Here is a 22,211-nt window from a genome sequence, read left to right as displayed (position 1 = left end):
AATTCTGAGCGGTTCTCGTCCACTCTGGCCATGGCCAGCAAGGCCTTGGCTGCCCTGCACATCATGTCTACGCTAGGCGGTTCCAGAGGCGGAGGCTGCATGTGCATAAGGTTATGTTGGCTCTGCTGGTACTGGGCCATGGTGACCCCGTCCTCCAGGAAGCTTATCAAGTTTCCGATGCTTCCCTTCTGCACAGCTATGGCCCTCGCTGCCAACGCGTCCCCCTGGGCAAGGTTCGATAAGAGCGCCATTGACATTTCGCGGCAGACTGGGTTTTTGCGATCCCCAACGTACCTAACTAAAGTAGCGTAGAGTTTCTCCTGACGACTGAATGGAGGCGTGGCCAAGATAAGGTCCACGTTATTGTCCTGGATGCTGAGTTTACACAGGGTCTCCAGCACAAGCCTCTGGGGCGAGAGGACTGAGTTGGGCCCCACGGTTGGGAAAGGATCCTGTGCCTCGGCTGACGGGCACACCATCCAGTGCAGCAAGCCATCCAAAATGGGCAAGCAGATGCTCTCTGTGTATGCGGACAAGTCTAGCTGCCCAGAAATGTTGGCTAATGTGACCAGGGTGTTATCCCGCAGGACCTCGAGGCAGTCCCACCACCACTCATCTTTGCTGCAGGCCACCCCTTTGTCCTCCTCTTCCTCTTTCTCGTACCGTCTGCGGTGCCCGTTTCCTCTCTGGGTGCTCGTGGTGCAGGAGAATCAGCTTCCCCAAGATCAGCACAAGCCCGGATGCTTAGACATTTCAGCATCGTTGCCAGGCACGAACGACAAGCTGCGGACGATGTTTGACACACAGATACAGCGCTTGGCCAGGGAGTCCTGCCAGGGGGCGATGGTGCAGAGCGGAGTCTCGTCTCGGCTCCGTGGCTCGTCCTCGAGCAATTTGATGTTCCGGTGACTTTTGGCTTGATGGATCCCAAAGGGAAATTTGCTGCTCTCCGTCTGGTTGCCATTACTGGCATTGGCGTCGTCGGGCAAGGCCCCTGGCCGGGCTGACAGGACGTCATCGATGGTGGCCGTTATGCTCTTCTCCTGTGGCTCCTCGCCATCCCCCTTTCCCTCTAGCTCTTTCTTCTTTCCAGGGGAGCTCAGAGGTGGCAGGGGCCTCCTCCGGGGAGGAATCTCCATCTTGCTTTCAAAGTGAGTCTGGATATGCTCGGTTGTGTCACCCCCACCAAGCTGCCAGTGGAGGAGCCCGCTGTTGAATTCCTGAACACGCCCCAGTTTGTCAGACCGATCAACGACAAACAGATTGTTCTTCTTGACTATCTTTATTGGCAGTTTGTCAAACTTACTGGCTTGTTTTGGCCTCTCATTTGGCTCAGCAGTGGCATCGGGAGTGGCAAAAACCATACTTTGGTCTTCCCTTTCTGTTTTTTCATGTTCCGCCGCCTCCTCCTCCTCTTCTTCTTCTTCCTCATCTTCTTCCTCTTCATCATAGAAATCGATACACTCAGCATCTTCCTCCTCTTTCCCAGAATCATCTGCCGATGAGGGGCTGTCATCTTTCTTAACTGTATTGTGATCAAGTGCCTTTTGACCAGGGTCTCCTACTTCATACTCCATAAGTATTCCAAAAATATCAATCAGACACTTTCTAAAATATTCCACTAAAAGCTCAAGAAATCCAGACAACTGAGGAGAGAAAGAAAAAAAAAAAACCAAAACAAAAAACAGAATATAGGTCAGCACGTACCATCACAATAGAAAGGAATGACAGTCCTGAGGGAAATCCCACTTTTTGCCACTTCTTTTATTCAACAGTTCAATGATGGAAGACCAACAGTGATCCAGCACTTATTAGGGAATCAACTACTCTCATTGACTAGTTCCCTATAGGTCAGCACGTACCATCTTATTAGCACTTATTAGGGAAGCAACTACTCTCATTGACTAGTTCCCTATAGGTCAGCACGTACCATCACAATAGAAAGGAATGACAGTCCTGAGGGAAATCCCACTTTTTGCCACTTCTTTTATTCAACAGTTCAATGATGGACGACCAACAGTGATCCAGCACTTATTAGGGAATCAACTACTCTCATTGAGTAGTTCCCTTGCTGAACTACTATTTTTCCATAACCTGTGGATTCTATCCAATGATTTCTACCTGCTGCCCGCCTGCAAAGCAACACATTTTCTCATGTATCATGACAGAAAAGCTCACCCTGGTGCTCCTGAAAAGTAACCTCAATAATGTGATCTTTTTGATTTGTACCACCATCACTTATTATTGGAATGTGGGCCTGGGGATTTTCTAAGTGGGTGTGCTATCCTGATGGTTATTTAAGCTTAAGCGTGGATTCCCAATACCAAAACTGAAAGAATAACAATAATTATAATGGTCTATAAATTATTTACATTGATGGCTATCTGTGTAGACTGTAAACTCAAGGTGGGCAAGGGATGCGCTTACCAACTCTGTTGTACTGTACTCTCCCCAAGCACTTAGTACAGTGCTTTGCACACAGTAAGTGCTCAATAAATACCACTGATGATGACGGTATGTTTTTTTGAGTGCTTACTATGCCCCAGACAATGAGTTAAGCACAGGGGTAGATACAATATTAAACAGATAGCACAAATCCCTGCCCCACATGGGGCTCACTTTCTAAGGGGGAAAAACAGGAATTAAATCTCCATGTGATATAGATAAGGGAAAGAGGCAAAGAGAAGTTACATGACTTGGCCAAGGTTAACCAGTAGGCAAGTGGTGGATTAGAATCCAGTCTTCTGACTCCCAATCTGTGTTCTTTTCTTTCCAGTAGGCCACACTACTTATCAAATACTAGGTGTAACTGCTGACCAAATTTCCATTTTTTCTTTTCAATCCTTGCAAGAGACACCTTTGTAAGGTGTATTTCATGTCTTGGAAAGCATTAATGATTAAGTGTATGCAGAATTGAGTTTTTACATTCAAGTTATTGGCTATCAATTTCAGTAGGCTATGACCAAAAATTAACCTTAAAAGTTACAGCTTTTTAGGTGGTGACTTCTGGACCAAGTTTAGTTCCTAATGGGTGAATATCTAATTGGCCAACACAATGCCTTTGATCTATAAATGGCACTAAAAGACATGAAAAGACTTCCCCCACCTCTACTTTTAATGTATAGTTGAAGCAGAATTGGAAAAAAATAGATTTGCACTGCCTATGCAGTATGTTATGAAGGAACAGGACTCTAGGCTGTTATATTCTATTCTTTCAAGTGCTTAGTAGAGTGCTCTGCACATAATAAGCATTCCATAAATACCACTGATTGACTGATTGATTTGACTGATAGGCAGTCAATTCAAGAAATTCACGGATTCATTTTTTGGGTTTACATTTTATATTTTTGAAAGAAAAGACATTTTGATAGAGTAATCCTGGTGATGGAAATAAGATGATAGACATCTCATCTGTGATATGGGTGAAAATCTCTTTAGAACAGTAGAGTCATTTTCATCCTGTAGTGGCACGAGTAATTATGATCTCAATAAAAGTTACATTTTAGGTCTGGGGGTGGGAATTTTCCCCTCACATTCAAGCCTAAAAAAGCTACAGCTGTAACTCTATAACCATGACAGAGCCTTCTAACAAGATAAAAATTACATTTTCAAAGCTGAAATATATTATCTCTCATCTTTGAAATAATATATAATATATGCACTAGTATGTTGGTAATTTAGGAAATGCAAGGTGAGAGAGAGAAACAGATTCCCACTGTATAATTAAACTTTTCCAAATACGTCAAGAAACTATGCAATGATCAATACACATTGTTTGGACTTAGTCACACTTAGGATGGTGCAATTTTTTCTTACCTGAGAGAGATTGAAGTGGCAACGGTGCTGTCATCATATAGAAGGATATTAATAGTGTCTAAAGCCCATGTACTTTCAGCCAAGAGGCCAGATTTCAGGGACATCATCACTCGCCATGCCCTCAGGAGTTACTGTGGAAAGAGGAAGAAGACACAAGAACGATTATCCTAGTGATCTTCAGTGATCAATGATATGAAGGGGCAAGGACAGAGGAAATGGAAAGAAGAAGGTGAAGGTATGAGAGAACTCTCAGATGATGAATTGAATCAGAAGTATTCTAATCTACTTCTAGACTGTAAACTCATCCTCTAGATTGTAAGCTCACTGTGGGCAGAGAACATATCTATATCGTACTCTCTCCCCAGTAATAGTTTTCAGCTTTTAGATTCTCAGTTGAGGTGCTGGGCCCCTTGGGCAATTCGAGTCTTTTACTACATTGGGGGATCAACATAAGTCAGATGGGATTCAAGTTGTGTGGAATTAAAGTCTTATTCTTGCCTAATAATAATAATAATGTTGGTATTTGTTAAGTGCTTACTGTGTGCAGAGCAGTGTTCTAAGCGCTGGGGGAGATACGGGTCATCACGTTGTCCCACGTGAGGCTCACAGTTAATCCCCATTTTACACATGAGGTAACTGAGGCACAGAGAAGTTAAGTGACTTGCCCACAGTCACACAGCTGACAAGTGGCAAAGCCAGGAGTCGAACCCATGACCTCTGACTCCGAAGCCCAAGCTCTTTCCACTGAACCACACTGCTTCCCCTACTCAACGCTGCTTTCCCTACTCAAGGCGACTTAGGCAGAGAATACTTAGCTGAATGAGATCATTTCAACAAGCGTTATCTAGTGATTCTTTTGGCTTTCCCTGCCCATACCTATGTTGGGCTGGGGATTTGAGAAGATGGGTAAGCACTGCTACTGTGAGCAAAGTACCCCTTCGTAGCACTTGAGCTCAGCAATCCTCCTACTTGGAAAGTATCTGAAATATGGGGAAGCTTTGGGAGCGGCAACTTCTGGTTCCCGGAGAAAGGTGCATACGTAGAACTGTCAGATGCTGTGTTTGTGTATACATGTTACATGTCCAGACACATCCTAAGTCAATAGGATAGAACCCATCCAACAGTCATTTATCATTTATAGATACAGCTGGAGAGTAGTGTGGCCTAGTGAAAGAGTATGGGCCTGGGAGTCAGAGGTAGGTTCTAATCCGGGTTCTGCCACTGGTCTGCTGTGTGACTTTGGGCAGGTAATTCTCAGTGCTTCATATTTCTCATCTGTAAAGTGGGGATTCAATACCTATTCTTCCTCCCCTGGAGACTGTGAGCCCCATGTGGAACAGGGACTCTGATTTGATTGTCTAATAATGTTGATATTTGTTAAGCGCTTACTATGTGCCGAGCACTGTTCTAAGCACTGGGGTAGACACAGGGGAATCAGGTTGTCCCACGTGGGGCTCACAGTCTTAATCCCCATTTTACAGATGAGGTAACTGAGGCAAAGTGAAGTTAACTTGCCCAAAGTCACACAGCTGACAAGTGGCCGAGCCAGGATTCGAACCCATGAACTCTGACTCCAAAGCCCGTGCTCTTCCCACTGAGCCACGCTGCTTCTCTATAATGTTGGTATTTGTTAAGCGCTTACTATGTGCAGAGCACTGTTCTAAGCGGCTGGGGCAGACACAGGGGATCAGGTTGTCCCACGTGGGGCTCACAGTCTTAATCCCCATTTTACAGATGAGGGAACTGAGGCGCAGAAGTGAAGTGACTTGCCCACAGTCACACAGCCGACAAGTGGCAGAGCCGGGATTCGAACCCATGACCTCTGACTCCAAAGCCTGTGCTCTTTCCACTGAGCCACGCTGCTTCTCAAATAATAATATTTGTATTTGTTAAGCGATTACTATGTGCAGAGCACTGTTCTAAGCGCTGGGCAGATACAGGATAATCAGGTTGTCCACGTGAGGCTCACAGTCTTAATCCCCATTTGACAGATGAGGTAACTGAGGCACAGAGAAGTGAAAGTGACTTGCCCCACAGTCACACAGCTGCCAAGTGGCAGAGCCGGGATTCGAACCCATAACCTCTGACTCCCACGCCTGGGCTCTTTCCACTGAGCCAAGCTATCTACTGGATAGCTATCTGGATACTGGAGTCTATCTACTCCAGGGATTAGTACAGTGCTTGGCACACATTAAGCGCTAAACTACTACCACAAATACCACAGGTAAAGGTGGGAAGGACAAGATAAATATATGGTGTGGAGTACAGATGATATATATAATGCATATAAATCACACACATAAATACATGTTTGATAAATATTAGATTGATCTTGAATGCATCTCTAAGTAATGTGAACCCCGCACAATTTGGGGTGACATACAACACCAGGATACTCAACAAATGAATAATCTTATATATTAAAACTAGAGTGAGAAAAAAAAGAATGCTCCCCAAAGAACCACAGTACATTATCATGGCGATGGGCATACACTACAATTGATGCTGTGAAATGTTACCTCCAATATTCCCAAGTCACCCATTATACAAACACAGTTTCTTTCTTATGAGAAGCAGCGTGGCTCATGGAAAGAGCAAGGGCTTGGGAGTCGGAGGTCATTGGTTCTAATCCCGGCTCCGCCACTTGTCAGCTGTGTGACTTTGAGCAAGTCACTTAACTTCTCTGTGCCTCAATTCCCTCATCTGTAAAATGGGGATTAAGACTGGGAGTCCTATGTGGGACAACCTGATTACCTTGTATCTACCCCAGCGTTTAGAACAGTGTTTGACACCTACTAAGTGCTTAACAAATACCATTATTACTATTATTAATAAGATTGAGTGATTCAGCATTTTTAGAAAAAATTTCCCCTCCTGCTTTGACTGTCCCAAGATCTATTTTTCTATGTGCTCTATTTAAAGGGTCTCAAAATTATATATTTTAAGAGTGCTTGTTCAAAATCAGCTAAAATCTCCAGACAGCAGCAAAGCAAGTGCATGTAGGATGAAAAAATTAGCTTTCTAATTCTTGTATATAATATCTCTGAGATAGTTCAAAATGCTCTTTTAAATATTGTTTCTCTTTTTCAACAGCGCTGCTATTTCTTAAAGCAACCTCTTGCTTTGAGATATCGGTATGAAGCTTCCCTTGATTTAAACACTTCCCTTCCAACCCCTACCTCCCACTCCCAACCAAGGTATTTTGGTTGGCTTAAACACAGTGATTAAGGCTCATTTCAATTTAGCATTAGATAATGACTGATCTATTTAGCCTAGGTAAAGGCAGGTCTCCTATACATGAGTGCCAGGTGTCCTCCTCTGAATGAATGTGAAGGATAACACTTTGGATATTAAGTATTCACATAAGTACACATGCCAAGGGATCTAATTCAGAGCTACATTGCTATTAAGGATATAACTCTATTATTCATTGTGCCTTATTCACAGATTAAAAATATATTTATATTAGTTTGATTAACTTTTTGGATCTTGGGGGATGCATTAATATACTTTACATAACTTCCTATGGGGAAAGTGTACTTCATTCAGTTCTCTTTTGCATAAAACACCATTTTTGGGGAAACCAATTAGAGTGCTAATTGGGATACAGCAGTATAAACACACACAAGCAAATAAACCTCTACACACACACACATGCACATAAAGTACTAAGACTCTTATTTCTCATGAAGCCAGGCTTTGACTGTGAGTCTCTTGTAGGACAGGGACTGTGTCCGACCTGATAATACTGTATTTATCCTGGTGCTAAGTAATCAATAAATCAATGGTATTTATTGAGCGATTACTGTGTGCAGGGCACTTTACTAAATGCTTGGAATAGTACAATACCAAAGAGTAGGCCAGATCATAATTGTGAAGCTGAAGGTAGTTGTGACTGTGAACATTCAGGGTAAGTGGCTTAACAAATACACAGTTATTACTAAATGTGCAGACCTTTAGTGATAGAAATGAAGAATATCTTTTCCCCCCAAGATTTCTAAGCCTTACTCTACTTTTTTTAACTACCTATTGCAGTTAGCACCCCAAAGACGACCATCACCTGGCCATGGGTGGAGAGGCCAGGAAAAAAATGGCCAGAAATGGTGATGTCTACTGGGGGCTCTGCCTCTTGTGGTGAAGGTTTCTGACAGAAGAGCCACCCCCAAGGGGTCTTGCCTGGTGACCAGACATGGCAGCAATCCTGAGAATGGCAGGCTAACACAGATGGGCGGCACTTCCCACAGAGACGACAAAGGAGGCAGCTACCCTGACAACTGCTTGTGTGTCCCGGGAGCTCTGGCACGATATCAGTACAATACTGGGCTCTTGTGCCCTAAATGGTCAATTTGTAAGGATGATATTCTTGCCTGCATTTCACAACGGGCTGCATACCTGCCCACCTACTTGCTCGCGGCCCCCCTGCCCTGGAGGAGATGTGAGACAGAAATGGGAGAATGAGAGTGGCCGATGTGAACCAGTAGCCCTGTTATCGATCCTCCTTGACCTGGTTCTCGGTCCAAAGTCTCCATGACTAGACCGAGGCTGATCAGGCCATTTTAAGACAGAAGACTCAATCATCCAGAGTGACAAGTCTTGGACAAAACTTCAATCACAAAACAACCAAATAATTGAGGAGTTTTTGCTTCTTGCCATGGATTTGAACCATCTGAATACAATCTTTGCACCCTAGACAATGACCCCCCTAAATTCAGTTTCCTTGCATCTTAGCCAGGACTGTTTTCTTTTCAGTATCTTTTCTAATTCCCTGGAAAACAACTATACTGTGAAAACAATTAAAAAAAATAAAACCACCCAACATTTCAAGTGTTTTATCTGACCTCCACTATCTTCCAGAGCTAAAATTGACCTGTTCGGAAAACTAAAAACGCAACTCACGATGGAATAAGGCTAAATTTTCTGGGAATGCTTACCGATATCCTTTGAGGTAATCTTCCGTCTTTGTTTCAAAACCGGCTGCGATGCTTCTACAGACCCTGGAGGGAAGGTGATCTCGCGTCTTATTGGGGGTGGCTGTGGAGGAGGCCCGGTGACTTGTGATGGTGGCCCAGCAGGTAGAACCTTCTGCATCTTCATGGAGGGCAGAAAAGGAGACTTGCTGGGAGACATGCGGTTCTCTAGTGAACGCTGGAAGGAGGCTGGGCTGGGGGCCCTGGAGATGTGGTTTGGCATCGACGGAGGCGTCTGATAGGATGACTGAGGGGGTCGAGTGATTGGCTGCATGGAGGCGGAGGATGCCATATAGGAAGGCTGGCGTTGGTTGACGTGAGAAGGCCACTGGCTCTCGTGGTTAATCCTCTGATCGGGTACCATCATATCATCAGTGCGGTTCATCGCCGGGTAAGGCGGGGCCTGGGCAGGACCCCCTGGACCTTGCCTATTCTGGTAGGGATAAGGCATATCATTGCGGGTTGGCCACATAGTCTGCTGTGGCCCTTCGCTGGTGGATGACTGCATGGGCCCCCCCATCATCTGGGGTGGAATTCCATGTTGCTGCATCTGTCCTGGACCCTGCATCCTCTCTCTGTTGTAGGGGTATGGATACTGCCCCTGGATGGGCCGCCTGTCTGGTCCAGAGTAGCTGCTGCTATACTGGTTATACATATCTGGCTGCTGGTTGCCGTATTGCATGTTGTACATATCCCCTTCGTGGCGCTTTGCAGGAGGACCGTACATGCCGTCCATGTGACGTTTGTAGTTCTGAAATTAATTGGAAAATAAATCATTGTGACGTGATTTAAGGGCACAATCCCACACATCTGCTTTTAAAGGGAATTGGGAAAATAACCATTAACTGGGAGAGAGTTCATTTAAAAGTCAAAGGCAACTCAGACAAGATGGGGTGGGGGATTTCAGCATCAGGCTGGGATAACTATTTATGGATGAAGGAGACCACGTCAATAAAAAAGTCCTGTGAGAAGCAGCATGGTCTGCACTAATCCTGGCTCCGCCTTATATTAATAGTGATAATAATAAATAACTGTGGTATTTGTTAAGAGCTTTCTATGTGCCAGGCACTAAGGACTGGGGTGGATACAAGCAGATCACTTTGGACAGTCGTTGTCTCACGTGAGGCTCACAGTCTCAATCCCCATTTTACAGGTGAAGTAACTTGGGCAAAGAGAAATGAAGTGACTTGCCCAAGGTCAGAGAGTAGACATGTGGTGGAGCCACATGACCTTCTGACTCTCAGGCCTGTAATCTATCCACTATGGGGCAAGTCTCCTAACTTCTCTGTGTCTTGGCTTCCTCATCTGTTAAAAAATGGAGATTAAATACTTCTTCACCCTCCTTCTTTAGACAGAGAGCCCTCAGTGAAGAGGGACTGTATCTGACTGTGTTGCATCAACCCCGGGGTTTAGTAGATTGCTTAGCACAGAGGAAATGCTTAACAGGTAGCACACAATTGTTATGATTGGGCAGGAACTTGTCACTCCCTGGGGTAAGGGGATGTCCCTGTCTACTTTTCCTAAAATGTCACCCGGCCCTGTGGAATGAGTAGTCAGAGGGTATGGCGCTAGTGTTACCCAGACAAAAGTCAGGCCCCTTCTCTTTGGCCCACACAGTGTCACCTGCCTTCCGAGGACTGGGCCAAAGCGGAGAAGCTGGGTGGGGAGGGGAGAGACCCGAAGCAAAGGGCAACAAAACCTGCTAAGACCCAAAGTCTGGGCTGCTCCAAGGCTACTCTGACATCACACATTTGACAACTGCTTCGGCTGAGCCCACTTGGTCTTGCGCTCCCCAAGTTCAAGCAGACTCTGTGGAGTCAGGCTGGAACTGGATTTGGCTCCTTACTGGTGGTCTTGGGGGCCTCACACTGCCACTGCTCTGACAGTCCTTAGCTGGCTGTAAAGCTGGGCTTTTTTACACAGCTTTACCTGACAGGGACTTTTTTTCATTTGGGAAAATTAAGTCCAGTTTGTTAAGTGACGGGCTAACTAAGAAAGCACTGCATAATGTCTGTTTTTCAGAGAAAAGGCTTTCAAAATTGCTTCCAATTTCATCTGAAATCTTCAAAAAAAGGTGTTTAAAGACAGTGGCAATGCTTATGTTGGAAAATGTCATCATGCAGGCTATGTGTTTACATCATGTTTATAACTGGTGAGCTAGGAACAATACCTCATAATAAAGCTATATGTCCCCCAAAAAACATGGCTATATTATGAAGTACATTTTCTCATACACTTATGTTCTGTGAATAGGGATCCTTTCTAGAACTTCCAGAAAAATAATATAAAATTGTTTTACATGCTATAGTCTGTAACATTAAACATCTCTAGAGTGTGCTTCATTCTTCTATCAATAAGTAGTATTTATTGAGTGCTTACTGCATCACAGAGCACTGGACTAAGCAATAGGGAATGTACAACACAATAAATACAGTAGATGAGATCCCTGCCCACCAGAAGGTAGCATAACACCACAATATTAATAATATTAAGGACTGTAAGCTCATTGTGGGCAGGAAATGTGTCTACTAACTTTCTTGTACTATCCCAAGCACTCGGTATCATGCTCTGCATATAGTTAGCACTCAATAAATATGATAGATTGATTGTAATAAGATTTTAGTCTTTGCAAGAGGCTGCAAAAAGTAGAAGAATGCTCTGTGGTAGCAATTTTTCAATTTTAATGAAACATTTCCCTGATTCAGGTTGATCAACGGCTTGTCTCACATCTTCATAAAGCACCATATTGTAGGCTAAGTCCTTCTCAATATCTCTGCACACTTTGAACTTCTTTCTATCAGGGTCTTCAATCATTTAAATAGGTTCACCTGCTTTCTTGAAAAGTTTTATGAGACTCTGTAATCGAAAAATCTTAGTTGGTGGTGGAATTTGGCTATGAATTTGGAATCTGTCAGTTATGAAAACCTCTCCTCCAGTTCTGGGGAATGAGGTTTCTCATCTGCTGAAGCTGGGCAGAATTGGGGTGAGGTAGAAGGAGCAGTGATTTTCGGTGGAATTAGTCAGCTCTACTACCCCATGATAATTCTTTGCTGCTTCCGGATGAAGCGGAGAGGCTGCCTTCCAGTTTGTGTTTGGGGAGCAGTTGAATGAGGCTTTCTTCCTTCCCACCCAAAGCCACTCTGTTTCAAAATCACGGTAGGTGAGATGAGGGTGCCCAAGTCTACTCAGAACCTGCCCTGTCTCTCTGGCACCAATTGTGTCGTCTCCTTCCCAAGTCCGGGGGGAAGTAGAGAAACAGCCTGGCATAGAGGATGGAGCATGGGCCTGGGCATCAGAAAGACCAGAATTCTAATCCTGGCTCTGCCACTTTTCAGTTGCATGACCTTGGGCAAGTCATTTAATCTCCTTCAATTACCTCATCTGTAAAATGCAGATTAAGACTGGCAGCCCCACGTGGGACAGGGTCTGAGTCTATCCTGATTTGCTTGTATCTACCCCAGCACGTAGAACAGTGCCTGGCATATAGAATGCCCTTAGCAAATACCATTAAAAAAAAAAGCACTGGGTAGGGAGGAAACTAAATTCCCTGAGCTGACTGGATGAAGTGTCGAGTGGGGCTTACAGATCCTGGGCTAGGTCAACAATCAGTGCATGTTATATCACTGGATTTTATGTACTGTTGCTATTCGGAACCAATGGTATGTCTGAAGGGCATATTTGAGCACTGAGACCCAGTTAGGTAAGTGTTCTGCCTTAATCATGCACATCCTGAACAGGTTTAGCCATTAATTGCCTATCTAATTCAAAAGATGTATACACAGTCTGAAAAATAAATACAAATGTCATTACTAACATTTGCAATGCCTCAACATGTTGCGTGGACTGTTCACATTCATGAAGACAAAGTCTTTCCCTCAAGGGTATAATATTTCAAAGAAAACAGATTCAAATCTGGCAACGTGTTCTAAACACAATCGGCTTACTTGAATTTCATTTATTACCATGGGGTATTTAAGTTTCACAAGAAAAATGCACACCTAGGAATGCAAATAAATAAAATGCGCGTCGCATAAGGGACTCAAGAGAAGCTACTGTTTTGAATTTCCAGAAGTGAAACTGCCCTGCCTAAATCCTATGTATTTAATGCCTAATTCAAAACTGGTATGATAAAAATGATAATTTAATGATGATTTGGCGAGCACCTTTGTAGTCACAACTTGAGAAACTCACAAAAACAAACCGTACATAATTGAGTTTTAGGATGTTTATTAAAGAGAGTAAAAAGTGAGCCCTTCTTCTTACCGGTTGCTGTGGATATATTCCAGGCTGGTGTCCTCCATATGGTGGCTGTCCTGAGGGTGGGCCTTGTCCCGGATACTGCGGCCCATAAGCTTCATGCCTAGAACAATGTATTCAAAAGAACGGGTGACTACTGGTGAACCTTTGCTATGACGGAGATGAACAATCCACCTCCAGAGCAATACATCCCCAAACTCACATTCATGTTTATTTCATCACACAGCTTCCACTCAGTTCACTGTCTACCAGTAGCACTTTACTTTTTAGCAAAGTGGGTGTGGGCATGCAATTGAGAAAGGATGCCAACTCCTGGTTTGGCTGCTGGGTGCCAAATACTGGTTGAACAAGCAAACATCATCCAGCACCACGCTTGTCAAATTCCTCAGACTCAGCCTTTGAGGCTGAAGCTCCCTCCTCCTACTCAAATGAATCTGCTGCATTCAGGAGCTGAACTCCAAGATTCTGGCTTGCAGCATTCACAATTAAAGTGGAAATCAGTAGCAGGACCTTGGAACAGGAAATCTAAAGCAATTTAATACAACGCGGCCAAGAATATGTGACATGGTAGAATGTGTTTCTATTTTACAACACCATGGTATGAGTTCAATTTCTGTTAGGGATGGATTTCAAGTGATTCCAAATGGTCTCAACAGTCATGAATCTATGGACATGAGAGGCCTGAAATGATTTTAAAAAGGGCAATATGTATATAAAATACATTCTGAAGATGATACTGAATTGAACAGTTCTGAAAATACCACCAGGTATTATTAATGCTACAGCGAGTCACCAAGACTGGAATTTTGTCAGGAAGATTAAGAACAGGAATGTAACTTGGCAAGATATGGTACATGAGTGGCGATTATCCAGGGCCCAGAATTCATCAAAAGGAAGAGTCCTGAGAAGAAAGCATGCTGAAGATGACCAAGGGATGAGTGTGGTCGAAACCTGAATGTGATCTTTCAAGGACTGGATGAAATTCAATCCAGAGGTACTGGGATATATCTATATTGATAACATTTCCCATAGCAGGAAAATAGTTGTCCCTAAAGAAAGTATGGGTGGAATGACTGAAGAAGGATTCAAAGAGTTGTGAACAAGATGAACGGAAAGGAATCAGTTTATAAAGATAGAGTTAAGGAATGGAAAATACATAACCTGGTAAAATAATGCTGTATGGGATTACTTCTGTATCAGGAGGGGAAAAACTAGTCTGAATTAGAGAGGATTCAGGTTGGTCCAAGGAACATTGTAACTGAAAGCAAAAGGGAAAAAAACACTAGGAAGAAATATTAGGACCCATTTCCCAGCAAAAAGATCTATTGTACTGGAAGAGCTTTCCAAAAAAAAAAAAAATGGAAACCTCTAGATCGACACATTTAAAACTGAGCCAGGCAAAGAATGTGAAATTACCTTGCAAGAACCACAAGGAAAAAAGCTGACATTAGCAGGATGAAATGGCTGGCCCGATCTGACAGTTACTTTTCCAAGTCTACCAAAATGGGGAAAATTCAACTACTTCTCCAAGCCCTCAAACAACAATAACAACAACAACAACAACAACAAAACCAAAATAAAAATCACAAGACACCAAGCATCTGCATAAACTTCTGGTACACTGTCAGAACTGTAATGGTCACTAGTTAAGGCAGATGCTGCAGAGAAAGTGATGTTCACCTTTGCTGGCCAGGGTAACGCTTAGAAGAATACAAGCTTGGGTCACTGTTAGAAGGCACCATGTTGCTTTGAGCACGTGGTCCCATACTGCCTTCAGGACCCAGGCAGTGATCCAACCTACAAAAAATGACAGAAGGAAACCTCATGCTGGAAAAGCACACATACTAAAAAAAAAAAACAACCCTGCAAAAAAAACAACTCAAAAAACCAAAAATCTAAATCTAAATGCAAAGATTCCTCTGATCTAAAAAACTTCACCTGACTCCCAGCATTTCATCAACACCCTGCTCCACCCCATGAAGTATGGCTTTAGTCCCATACATTCTGAAACAACAAAAAAACCCAGTAAGAAAATCTGACTAGGAGAAGAAGTTCTAAGAGTAAGAAATATCAAGTTAGGAGCAGAATCTTCACATTGAGATGAGGGACTAATACTTCTTAATGTCATCTTGGTTTTGCTACTAAACATTTTCAAATAGTTCCTGAGGTATATTTTCAATGCGTACTTTTCAGATTAGTTTCAGCATTGTTTTCCTTCTGGCTATTTAAAAATCTGCCCAAACTCAGCTGCGGTGAGGAAAGTTTAGAAAGGAAGCTAATACACTCCCTTTTTCTGGAGCTAAAAGTTTCGAAAGGGAAGAACAGGAAAGGTCTCCGCTTAGTCCGGCTTTCAAAGAACTCAGTGCATTCCTCAGTTCATTCCAGGCCTAACAGTTTGTTCTAGGGGTAGGACATTATCAAGTTACCAAGGTTTCCTCATCATGCCCCAAACTCTCAAATCTGCCTCTGAATGAGGGAAGAAAGAGAGACTAGTTAGGAAGTTCAAGAATTTTGGCTTCCATCCACATAAGCAGGAATTCCCCAAATGTCCAGCTGCTCTAATGAAAACATACAAAATGAATACAGTAGCTTTGAGAAATGTGTTCTTTTATTACACACACTGAGAGGCCTTAAGTAGCTGGTGAGAAGATTCTGGGCATGGGGACTAATTGAAGCGTGCTTTTGACTAGGGTGTTTGAGTTTCCTTTATGGAAACAATTCTCCATCTGAAAGAATGGGGTGAGGATCTGCTCCAACCAGTCACAAAGCAGCAGTGTGCTGCAGGCAATTGTGCAACACACCCACTTGTTGATCTGCAGCAGGTTGGAGGACTCCTGAAGCAGGACAACTCCCTCCTTATTAATTTCCACAGAAACCAGGCTTGGAGTGACTACTGGCTCAACTTGGAGGGTTCAGAGAGCTCCTCTGTTTTGGGGGGTGTGTGTGTGTGTGTGTGTGTGTGTGTGTGTGTGTGTGTGTGTTGAGTGAACAGGGTATGGGAGGAGGGATTGTTTCTGCTGAGACACTATGTCTTTACTTTAAGAGCAGACTCACCTTCTGTCGTAACCAGCTCCATAGGCGAACTGTTGTCTCTGACTCATGCCCATATTGGACATTGCTCCAGAAGGAGTCTGGTTATACATGTCCTGCATCCCACTATTGGGCATTTGTCCTGGTGTCATGAATGGCTCGTTGCTTCCAGGCACTGATAGTTCAAAAATACAAAAAAAAATTTGAGATTAGGATACCTATAAACATTTAAAGATGAGATGCAAGTTTCTATATATTTGAGATTGCATCAAAATTAAATTTTAGAATCCTAATTCCTGCAAATTCACCCCAACTAGGCTTACCACTTATCCAGTTAGGAAAAATGACTTGTAGGGAGAAGTTGAAAAAACATCATTTTAGAGTTCTATCTTAAAATTAGCTGCTTTGATTCTATTTAGTTGCCATTGTTTTTACGAGATGTTCTTCCCCTTGACTCTATTTATTGCCATTGTTCTTGTCTGTCCGTCTCCCCCGATTAGACTGTAAGCCGTCAAACGGCAGGGACTGTCTCTATCTGTTGCCGACTTGTTCATTCCAAGCGCTTAGTACAGTGCTCTGCACATAGTAAGCGTTCAATAAATACTATTGAATGAATGAATGAATGAGTTGTTGCAGCAAAAAAGGACAAGCAGCCTAGAATGGCAGAAAAAATCAACCCTAAATTTACTTAGGTGCTGAGGATCTTGGAAGACTGTAAGCTTATCGCGGGCAGGGACTGTGTCTACCAACTCTTATATTGTACTCCCACAAGTGCTTAGTACAGTGCTCTGCACATTGTAAACATTTAATAAAATGATTAATTGAATGACTGAAGAAAGCAGTGTCCTAATCACCTCTAAAGAAAACTCTGGGTATGACTAAGAGCCCCATGCTAAAAAAAAATACCCAAACCCAACAAGGATCCCTGTGCTTGAAGGGACTTGTTTGTTCCCTGGCCCCGCCCATCCAGGTGCAGTATGGGAATCCTTGGGACCTCTAAGAAGGATTCAGTTTCCACGTCTAAATGTTGTGTTGTCGTATATGCTGAATTAGCTGCTTTATCATAACCCAGCCAAAAAGGTCCAGGAGGAGGTCTAGGAGATGTTTTAGCAATGAGGGTGCTGGGTTACTTGTTTTAGGTGTCTAGAATGAGCTGAAAGAAGGACTAGAATCCTTAGATTGTGCTGGGCGCATGCCCTGACCACAGAGGGTTATGAAGGTCTCCCATGCTTTGGAAATGTCTCAGTGTCCTGAACCTGAAGGCAGGTAGAAAGACTAGGGGAAATCCAACAGTTGAATTTCATCTGAACTGCCGCTAGGTTTTCATATGGCCGGTGACAATAACTTGTAGGATAAGAAGTTAGAGTAGACCTCAAACTTCTAGGTAGGTCACAGGCTGAAGTGGGACATGTCCTCAAGTCTACACAGAATTACCAAAGATTTTTTTTCCTTCAAATAGGACAATTGGAGGTTTAAGAAACTAAAGAGTTATTAACATTGGTGTCTGCCCAGGTAGACCTGTGGAGTGGTTGTGTGGTTTATAATATAACTCTATCCAGACGACTCATACACTAGTGAGCTTCTCTTATTCTTAAAATGCTAGGTCTTTAGACTCTTTAAATTACTGAATAATTAAGTATTAAAATGGTACTCTCCTAAGTGCTTAGCACAGTGCTTTGCACTCATTAGGGCCTCAATATATACCATCGATTAATTGATTACCTCTGAACAACCAGAATGTGATCAGGCCACCTGATGCATATTACATAAAACGTGATTATTTCCAGAACTCCTAAAGCTTCCAAAGTTTCGACCCCATGGTTGTCCTGGATTGCAAGCAAAGTCCTTGTTCAAAAAGCGCTATCTAGAAATCCTGTGGGTCAAGTGTTTTTCTGGACAATGCCTTTAATCCTAAACCACCTTGATTACTGCATCAGCTTCCTTGTTGACCTCCCTATCTTCTGTATCTCCCTACTCCAGTCCATACTTCACTCTGCTGTCCACATCATTTTTCTACTGAGATGTACAGTCCATGTTGACCCACTCCTCAATAAATAATAATGTTGGTATTTGTTAAGCGCTTACTATGTGCAGAACACTGTTCTAAGCGCTGGGGTAGACACAGGGGAATCAGGATGTCCCACGTGGGGCTCACAGTCTTAATCCCCATTTTACAGATGAGGTAACTGAGGGGCAGAGAAGTTAAGTGACTTGCCCACAGTCACACAGCTGACAAGTGGCCGAGCTGGGATTTGAACCCATGACCTCTGACTCCAAAGCCCGTGCTCTTTCCACTGAGCCACACTGCTTCTCCAGTGGTTCTCAATAAACTCCAGTGGTTGCCCTTCCACTTCCGCATCAAAAAGAAACTCCTTTCTATTGGTTCTAAAACACTCATTCACCTCTCATTCACCTTGCCCTCTCATACCTTACCTCCTTGATTTCCTACCGCAACCCAGCCTGCACCCTTCATTTCTCTAATGCCAACCTACTTGCTGTACCTTGATCTCATCTATCTCGTCCCCGACCACTTGCCTATGTCCTGTGTCTGGTAGGGAACACTCTCTCTCTTCATGCCTGACAGACCATCACTCTCTTCACCTTCAAAGTCTTATTGAAGGCATATCTCCAAGAGACCTTCTGCGACTAGGCCCTCATTTCCTCTTCTGCCACTCCCTCCTGCTTTATCCTTGCACTTGGAATTGCACCCTTTATTCACCCCCTCCATCAGCCCCACAGCATGTATGTACATACTCATAATTTATTTATACATATTTGTAATTTATTTCTATTAATGTCTGTTTCCCCCTCTAGACTATATGTTCATTGTGGGCAGGGAACGTGCCTACCGACTCTGTTTATATTACACTCTCCCACGGGCTTATTATAGTGCTTTACACACAGTAAGCACTCACTGAATAATCGATGGATTGATTAAATTTGACAGTAAGCACTCACTGAATAATTGATGGATTGATTAAATTTGAAAGGAAAAGGAACAGGAAAGAGTAAGATACATAGCCAAGCTATTTCTGGTAACTGCACACTTTTCTAAAGGAGCAAGAGAGGGGCAGGGGTTCAGAAACTCTCAGGGCAATGGGAATCACTATGCGGGCAGCGAAAAGAGGGAGCAGAAGACATGGGAGGAAAGATACATTACGCATTTTCTGTGGCGGCATTTTGGAATGTATCATCTAAGAAGATGTTGGAAATGGCCTGTTTGAGGGATCCCTAGCCAAGAGTACCTTTTCTCATTCCACCAAAAGGGTCCTTGTTAGGTTCGTATGGCATTCTTCCCATCATGTCTGACATGTTCATCCCCTGCTGGTATGGTGCATTGGGTGTCATAGAGTTTCGTTTTGGAAACGCCGAGTCGCTCACATCGGAGAAGGGGTCATGTACACTAACTGCACTGTTTCTGGATAGATGAGAGAAGGTCGAGGTCAATCATACAGTGAGGGAACTCACAGAGCAGAACACTCAAAGGGCATTAAATGAACTGAATCCCTGAACCAGGAATAAAATTGATGATAATAATAGTAACAAAAACAATTACAATGAAAATTATGGTATCTGATAAGCACTTACTATGTGCCAAGAACTGTTCTAAGCACTGGGATAGATACAAGTCAATCAGGTTGGACACAGTCCCTGTCCCACATGGGGCTCACACTCTTAATCCCCTTTGACAGATGAGGTAACTAAGGCCCATAGAAGTGAAGTGACATGCCCAAAGTCACACAGCAGACATGTGGTGGAGCTGGGATTGGAACCCAGGTCCTTCTGACTCTCACGACTGTGCCCCAGCACTGTACCAAGTGCTGGGGCAGATACAAGATAATCAGATCAGACACAGCCCCTGTCACACATGAGGCTCACAGTCTAAGAGAGAGGGTGAACATGGATTTAATGCCCACTTTAAAGATGAGGAAATAAGTACAGAGAAATTAAGTGACTTGGCCAGGGTTAAACAGCAGGCAAGTGGCAGCGCTGGGATTAGAACCCAAGTCACCTGACTTTCAGACCATGTTCTCTCCACTAAGAAACGGCACTTGTAAAATGAAACAAGTCAGCAGCACTTATACTCCTGGTTCTATGGAGGGGGTCTATCTACCCCGATGCTAATCTCTTACATACCTGCCACCTGGCATAGAAGTCATCTGTCCATGAGGGGTCGATGCTGGTGTGGGAGGTTTCAGGTCACTTGGAATTTCCGCCATGGAGTTACTTCCAGTGGACTGGGGTCTGTGGACCTTGCAAGGACCCTGAATTAGCTGGTGAGAGTAGAGAGACAAAAGACAAGCTTAGAGATGACCCAAAAAAGCCACAGGTTCAAGAACCAGTGAGACTGAAACAAGAGTTGAAACCAATTCAATACTTCTGCAACTCTCTCAAGGATTTTCATATTCCATCCCATTATTATGAGCTGGTCAATGTGAGAGTTGTGCAAGCTGCTGATCTGCTGCCAGATCATTTAAGCACCAAGGCTAGGGAAAATCAGAGTTCCAGAAGAGAACTTGAACTCTAGCTACAACATCCAACAAAACCCGCTCCTGTCCCCCAACCCTCAGTGAAACTGAGGCCTATGAGGTTTTTAAGATAGAATGGAGACTCCTAGAGAAGTAAACTAAAACCATCTCCTCCCAAATGAATGAAAAAATAACCAATTGCTGCCTCCAAAACTGGGACAAGTAGAAATTAGTCAATGGAATAATTTACTGAGCATTTACCATGTGCACTTGGGAAAGCACAATACAACAGAGTTGGCAGATACATTCCCTGCCCACAACGGGTTTACAGTCTGGAAAATTATGACTGCCAATTTGCGATAGTTATCAAGTATTTGTCGAGGTCCAACAACACACACCCGAGCTCCTGGGAGTGTCACTCTCCATTTGGCACTAAAGAACTGAGATAAAGAGGGGAAATTGTCATATCACACAGGAGGGAGTCCATGGGGCTGGAGGAGCAGGTGCTTAAACCATTTACTCCCACCCAAATAGTTTTGCCAGGATGTTATAGGGTGATTCTTATTTTCTTAAACCGAGGTACTGGGGTCCATAATCATTTGTTGGAAAGACCTGAAACCAAGTTCTCCCCTCCCTGCTTATTATGCCACTGGGGCATAGAAGCTGGCAGCAATCCTGGAAAAGTGATCACAGGAGCTGGTTAGAGTCTTTAATTTCTCACTGGAACAGATGTAAAGCCAAATTCCAATGGGAAAAAACAAAATGCAAGGTAGAAAAAAAAAGATCTGTTGCATATAAAGGAAAGAGAACGTTTTGCGGATCTGAAAGGACAGCACCACTACAGCTCCAGAACTGAGGAGTCGGGCACCATCTGATTCAAATCAGCTGTAGCAATGGACCATACACACATCAGTAGCAGCAGCTTCCTCAGAAAAAAATGGCTTCCAGAGCTGTGCGGTTTCAGAAGTGACCCTTATTTACAACAGCTCAAATTTACAGTCAATAAAAAAAAAAAATGATTCCTCCTGCCAGTGTTTTTTCCTCCCTTCAGGAAAAAAAAATGAATACGACCTTTTGAAACTCCATTAATAGGAGGGCTGGCATACTCTCTAGGATATCCCTACCTTTTGCCAGAAGCTACAAATGTATACTCTAAAGTAAACAATGGAAAGGTTACTGAAGGTTAAGTACATTCACATACTTCAGACTGAACAGCCAGACTCCACGCTGGGATGATAATTTACACAGCATGAACCCAGTGCCCTAGTTCTGACTGGGGGGTGGGAGAAAAGGGGGTGGGTTGGGGAGTGTGGGGGTGGTCAGCCGGATATGTCACAGGTCCAGAGTGAATAGAGGTCTACCAGAGGGCACCTTTGTTTATAACCCAGACCCCTTTCTCATTTATCTTCCAGTGAGGATTCCCTGGTTGGATACATGACAGGTTTGTGACATCACCTGTCAGCTAATAATAGAAATTCAGTCAGCCACCTGCCAGCCAAGATGGATGGGTTTTTGGTTACAGACTTACTAATTGAATGACTGGCTTCCCCCCACCTTCAGTCTTGTTTCGCTGCTGCCAAGGCAACTAAGGAGCAGGTTCCTAGCTCTGTTTATTCCAACTTTGGCACCAACTTGAACAGGTTTATTATGATTGGATCCCTACCGGCCTCAT

The 22,211-nt window shown here is 43.6% G+C and overlaps 1 protein-coding gene across 1 annotated transcript in view; it reads right to left on the bottom strand.

Moving 5' to 3' along the window:
* ARID1B (AT-rich interaction domain 1B) overlaps positions 1–22,211 on the bottom strand; it is a 514,902-nt gene that overhangs the window by 3,015 nt on the left and 489,676 nt on the right. The window contains 12 exon segments of the mRNA XM_029057789.2: positions 2–662; positions 664–734; positions 737–1,646; positions 3,817–3,833; positions 3,836–3,935; positions 3,937–3,947; positions 8,748–9,534; positions 13,047–13,143; positions 16,095–16,245; positions 19,316–19,488; positions 20,208–20,315; positions 20,317–20,344. Coding sequence (XP_028913622.2) covers positions 2–662; positions 664–734; positions 737–1,646; positions 3,817–3,833; positions 3,836–3,935; positions 3,937–3,947; positions 8,748–9,534; positions 13,047–13,143; positions 16,095–16,245; positions 19,316–19,488; positions 20,208–20,315; positions 20,317–20,344 — 3,114 coding nt within the window.

The sequence above is a fragment of the Ornithorhynchus anatinus genome, chromosome 2, assembly GCF_004115215.2.
Source record: "Ornithorhynchus anatinus isolate Pmale09 chromosome 2, mOrnAna1.pri.v4, whole genome shotgun sequence".
Classification (NCBI taxonomy): Eukaryota; Metazoa; Chordata; class Mammalia; order Monotremata; family Ornithorhynchidae; genus Ornithorhynchus; species Ornithorhynchus anatinus.
The sequence above is the reverse complement of the archived record's forward strand: the minus strand, read 5'-3'. Positions and strand labels throughout refer to the sequence as shown.